This window comes from Sorex araneus, chromosome 5, assembly GCF_027595985.1.
Source record: "Sorex araneus isolate mSorAra2 chromosome 5, mSorAra2.pri, whole genome shotgun sequence".
In the NCBI taxonomy this organism is placed as follows: Eukaryota; Metazoa; Chordata; class Mammalia; order Eulipotyphla; family Soricidae; genus Sorex; species Sorex araneus.
Genome location: NC_073306.1, coordinates 85,573,867 through 85,579,062, shown reverse-complemented (window position 1 = coordinate 85,579,062; position 5,196 = coordinate 85,573,867). Strand labels below are relative to the sequence as shown.

Below are 5,196 nucleotides of genomic sequence, written 5' to 3'. Positions count from 1 at the left end.
ATGGCTTACACTCAGCTCCTAGCCCAAATCAAGGGCTGGCTTCGGATCCACAACCTCCTGGCCCGGCAGTGCTTGGCAGAATTCCTGGGCGTGTTTGTGCTTCTGGTAGGCAGGGGCTCTGGGGGAGGAACGAAGGGAGGCAGAGAAAAAGATTCTGGCCCCTGCTGGTGTCCCTGTGTCCTGGGGTCCTTCTCTCTTTGCCCAGTGTCCTGCTTTATTAAACTTCATCACTTCTGCCCCGCTGTTTCCTGAGCTATCCTCTGTGCCCTCATTCTTGATCCTTTTCTCTCTCACCTTCCTCTTTCTATTTTTTTTTTTTTTGAGAGGGAGGGTGCCACACCTGGGAGGCTTATTCCTGGCTCTGTGCCCAAAGATCCCTCCTGGTGGGGGCAACATATGTGGTGCTGGATTGGTGGTATTCAAGTAAAGGTTGAACCAGGGTTGTTTGTGTTCAAGACCGGCACCTTACTTACCAGGCTAACTCTCTCTGGTCCCTCTTATTGTTACCTTTGTTGTTACTTTGGGACTACACCTAATAGTGGTCAGGGGTGACTCCTGGAAGAGTCACCCTGACTCCTGGGTGACACATAAGACTCCGGGGGAGACCTTATGTCTGTGCTGGGTATTGAATTCCGGCCAGGCATGCACTCAGCTCCTGGTGTAGTTTCCCCAGCATGATCCTTCTCTTGTGCGGTGTATGTGTGTGGGGGGAGTGGTGTGTGTGTGTGTGTGTGTGTGTGTGTGTGTGTGTGTATGTGTGTGTGTGTGATAGTTGGTAGTTTCCCTTGCATGATCCTTTTCTTTTGCAGTGAGTGTGTGTGTATGTGTGTGTGTGTGTGTGTGTGTGTGTGTGTGTGTGATAGCTGGTAGTTTCCCCTGCATGATCCTTTTCTTTTGCAGTGAGTGTGTGTGTGTGTGTGTATGTGTGTGTGTGTGTATGTGTGATAGCCGGTGATGCTCAAGGAGCGCTCCTGGTCGGGTTTGGGGCACTGTATGTGGTGCCAGGGATCAAACCTAGCTTAGGCACAGGTAAGGCAAGTGCCTTCTGCACTGTTTCCCCTGACCTGCTCCTTCTCTTTTTACTTGCCTTCCTCCACATCTTTCATCTCTTCCCCCATCTCTCCCAGTTTCTCTCTTCCTTGCTGATTCCTCATATCCCTTTGTCTCTCCTGTCTGCTCCCTGTGCCCGTGGGTCCAGCAGGTTCCCTCTGTCCCTCACTGTCCCTCTTTCCCCACCAGCTCATCACACAGGGGGCTGTGGCTCAGGCTGTCACCAGTGAAGAAACCAAAGGCAACTTCTTCACTATGTTTCTGGCTGGTGCCCTGGCTGTGGTGGTAGCCATCTACGTGGGTGGCAATGTTTCAGGTGAGGCTATGGTCAGCTGCAGGGGAGGGGCAGGTATGTGGGAGTGCAGGTGTGAGGTGATGGGGACAAGGCAGAACCTGGGGTGACTCAGAGTTTATCTCCTGGAGCTCTGACATGACTTTGGACTAGTCCGGGCTGCACCTTGGCCCTGTCTAGCCCCTCCTCTCCCTATATCTCCCCATCCCGCTTGCTCCCGTGAATTCTCCACTCACCTTGAGAAACAGCGAAAGCCAGGCTTCAAAGGCAAGTGTTGGGCCGAGAGAGAGAGAGAGAGAGAGAGAGAGAGAGAGAGAGAGAGAGAGAGAGAGAGAGAGAGAGAGAGAGAGAGAGAGAGCGCATGCACTGCGCTGGAGACCCGGACACCGTGTGCTCGAGTGGCCCCTACTCCAGCACAGAGCAGTCGCCTCTGAGCAACACTGAGTGTGCCCCCAAAATCCAAAGGAGGGGCGGGGGTGATAGTACAGCAGGTAGGGTGTTTGCCTTGCACGTGGCCGACGTGGGTATGCCATATGGTTCCCCAATCTCCGCCAGGAGTAATTCCTGAGTGCAGAGCCAGGAGTAATCCCTGAGCATTGCTGGATGTGACTCAAAAAGAAAAAAAAAATCCAAAGGGAAAAAAATAAAAGGACCATAAGGTGCTTGTCTTGCACGTCGTTGAAGTGGGTTCAATTCCCAGCTCTGCATAGGGTCCCCCAAGCTCTGCCAGGCATCAGCCCTGAGTACTGCCAGGTAAGACTCAAAAACCAAAATACTTTCAAAGTAAGATTAAACAAAAAGGGCTGGAGCCATAGTACAGCGGATAGAGCATTTGCCTTGTACGCGGCCAACCCGGGTGGCCAACCCGGGTTCAATCCCCAGCATCCCATATCGTCCCTTGAGCACTGCCAGGAGTACTTCCTGAGTGCAGAGCCAGGAGTAACCCCTGTGCATCGCTGGGTGTGACCCAAAAAGAAAAAAAAAGAGAGATTAAACAAACAAACCCAAACAGAGGCAGAGTCATAGTACAACGGGTAGGTGCTTGCCTTGTGTGTGGCCGACTTGGGTTTGCTCCCCAGCATCCCAAATGGTCCCCTGAGCACCACCGGGAGTGATTTGAGTGCAGAGCCAGGAGTCAGTCCTGAGCACCACTAGGTGTGCCCCCAAATAGATAAAGCAAGGCAAAGGCTATTCTAAGGTGTGCCCCCCCGAAGTGCTCTGGGGCTCAGGCCCTCACCGCCTTCTCCCTCAGACATGTCTAGTGTGAGTGAAGAGCAGGCAGTGGGTTCAAGCCTAGGTTTCGCTGTGTGATGGCAACAGGGATTCTAGGAACAGGCCTGATGAGACGTGACAGTGGTAGCAAGAGGAGCGGCAGGCCCTGATGGCAGTGCCTGTTGACATCCCTTAATGGATGGCACTTTCCTTTTCTTGGTCCCCAAAGGCGCCCACCTGAATCCGGCCTTCTCCCTGGCCATGTGCCTCCTGGGGCGCATGCCCTGGGCCAAGCTCCCCATCTACTGCTTTGTGCAGCTGCTGTCAGCTTTCTGCGCCTCCGGAGCCACCTATGCGCTCTACTATGGTAAGAGGGAGAAGGGTTGGGGTCCCCCGTGTGGGGGTGGGGGCACCCCAGAGCGGCCTTGACTGGGCTGGATGCGGCTCTCCCCACAGATGCCCTGCAGAACTATACCGGTGGCAACCTGACCGTCACCGGCCCCAAGGAGACGGCCTCTATTTTTGCCACCTACCCAGCCCCGTACCTGTCCCTCAACAACGGCTTCCTGGATCAGGTAGGGGTTGGGGTGGGGGAAGCGGCAAGCCCCCAGCTTTGCGTCTGGCCCTGGGGACCCCAGTCTGCTGTCAGGGCTCTGCGTGGGTGGGGGGTTCCATCTCTGTTTGCTTTTGTGGGGCAAGGTCAGGGGTGCGGGTGGTGACCCAGGGGTCTGGGGAGGCCTGGATCTGCATGCCAAGGGGAACTCTGCCTCTGCCACTGCCAGGTCCTGGGCACCTGGATGCTGATCGTGGGTATCCTGGCCATCCTGGACACACGGAACAAGGGGGTGCCTGCAGGTCTGGAGCCGGTGGTCGTGGGGCTGCTGATCCTGGCCATCGGGCTCTCCATGGGGGTCAACTGTGGGTTCCCGCTGAACCCAGCCCGGGACCTGGGCCCTCGGCTCTTCACCTATGTGGCTGGCTGGGGCCCTGAGGTCTTCAGGTGAGAACCAGCTTCACACCCCACCTCTGCTGAAGGCTCTGTTCCCAGCCCCTGCCCTCACAGCACCCTCCCTAGCCCAGTTCCTCTCTCCCGCCTCAGCTCTGCCTTCACGTTCTGCTGAGGCCCACACTCTCTGTTCCCCACCACACCATCTTACTTCTTTTTTTTTGCGGAGGGGGGGGTTTTATGGGTCACACCCGGCAATGCTTGGGGGTTACTCCTAGCTCTGTAATCAGGAACTAATTCTGGTGGTGCTCGGGGGACCATATGGGATTACGTGGATTGAACCTGGGGGTCAGCCGCGTGCAAGGCAAAGGCCCTCCCTGCTTTACTATAGAGCTCAGGCCCACCATGTTACTTCTGTGGGACCCAATGACCTCATCCTATTTAGACAATTCCCCAAGAGGCTGGAATAGGCTTTTCCTGGGGTGTGTATGTGTGTCTGAGGTGGGGGGGTGGTCTCCTCTCCAGTGCTATGCCTTGGTGCCAGGACACCCTTTTCTTGCACTCCCGAGACTACATTGGGGGGAGTGCCCCAGTTCTTGGGGAGGGAAAGTCAGACGCACACCCTGATAACCCAGCTTCTTCTCACCCTTGTCTTGCAGTGCTGGTAACGGCTGGTGGTGGGTGCCTGTGGTAGCCCCTCTGGTGGGGGCCACGCTTGGCACAGCCACGTACCAGCTGCTGGTGGCTGTGCACCACCCCGAGGACTCGGCGCCGAATCCGGATGTCGAGTTTGTGGAACGCAAAGGCTCAGGCTTAAAGACGCCGGCCCTCACTTAGCCGAGGCGACAGGAGAGGTCCCGCAGCCCGCGGCTGCCTGGGGACCCTCAGCCGGGCTAGTCATAAGCTGCTCTTTCTCTTTATGGGTGCGACAGGCGCTGCCTGGCAGCTTCTCCGTCTGCTCCTCTCGGCATTGCTTTTTCTGAAATTATGTGTGTGCGGGCTGGGTGCGGTGTAAGAAATGCTGGGCCAGGGAGGCCCGACGAGGATAAGATCCCGGCCAGGCCTGGGTTCGCATCCGGCCCGGCTCCTGCCCCCAAGGCTTCCCGAAGGGCATCTTCTCGAGGCAGCCACCAGGGGGCGCGCGCCGGGCGCGGGGCGGGAAGCGTGGCCGGGGTCCTCCGCGCAGCGCGTGGGCGGGGGGCGGCTCCGTGAGCCCGAGCTTTCCTCGGTAGCCGGGTTCCTGCTGCCCGACTCTTCGCTCTCGGAACCGCGCGGGCGCGCCCCGAGCCCCGCCGCCTCCGGAGATCCCTGGGGCCGGGAGCCCCGCACCCGAGGGCGCCCCGCGCCTGCGTCGTGAGAAACCGAGGCACGCTCGGGGCGGGGCAGCCCGCGGCGCCGCCGCCTCGGGGCGGGGGTCCCGGCCGCCTCCGACGGGGCCGCCCCGCTCCCCGGCAGCCGCCGCCTCCGCAGGCCCGCAGCGCCCCCGCCGCGCCCTTCCAGAGCAATAAACGCCTCCGAGCACTCGCGCCGCGCCTCCGCGTCTCTCTGTTCCCGGGCGCGGGGCGGCTCCGCGCGGTCAGGGCCGCCCCCCGCCCCGCTCGGCCCCGCACAAAGATGGCGGCCCCGCCCCCCGCCGCCCCCCGAACCCCGTCCGCCCCCCGCCCGCGCCGCTCGTCACTTCCGCCCCGCCGCGGCC

The 5,196-nt window shown here is 59.4% G+C and overlaps 1 protein-coding gene across 1 annotated transcript; it reads left to right on the top strand.

The window, feature by feature from the left end:
* Positions 1-4,337, top strand: AQP10 (aquaporin 10). The gene is made up of 6 exons (XM_004619184.1): positions 1-105; positions 1,240-1,366; positions 2,784-2,921; positions 3,011-3,129; positions 3,337-3,554; positions 4,160-4,337. The coding sequence occupies exons 1-6, from the start codon at positions 1-3 to the stop codon at positions 4,335-4,337; spliced, it is 885 nt and encodes a 294-aa protein (XP_004619241.1).
* Positions 4,338-5,196: the final 859 nt, after the last annotated feature.

What these genes read in the sequence shown, in the direction of transcription:
- AQP10 (XM_004619184.1), top strand. Translation starts at nt 1, where the DNA reads ATGGCTTACACTCAGCTCCTAGCCCAAATCAAGGGCTGGCTTCGGATC. An exon ending in CACCTATGCGCTCTACTATG is followed by an intron (nt 2,922 to 3,010) that starts GTAAGAGGGAGA and finishes CTCTCCCCACAG; the next exon opens with ATGCCCTGCAGAACTATACC. An exon ending in ACAACGGCTTCCTGGATCAG is followed by an intron (nt 3,130 to 3,336) that starts GTAGGGGTTGGG and finishes TGCCACTGCCAG; the next exon opens with GTCCTGGGCACCTGGATGCT.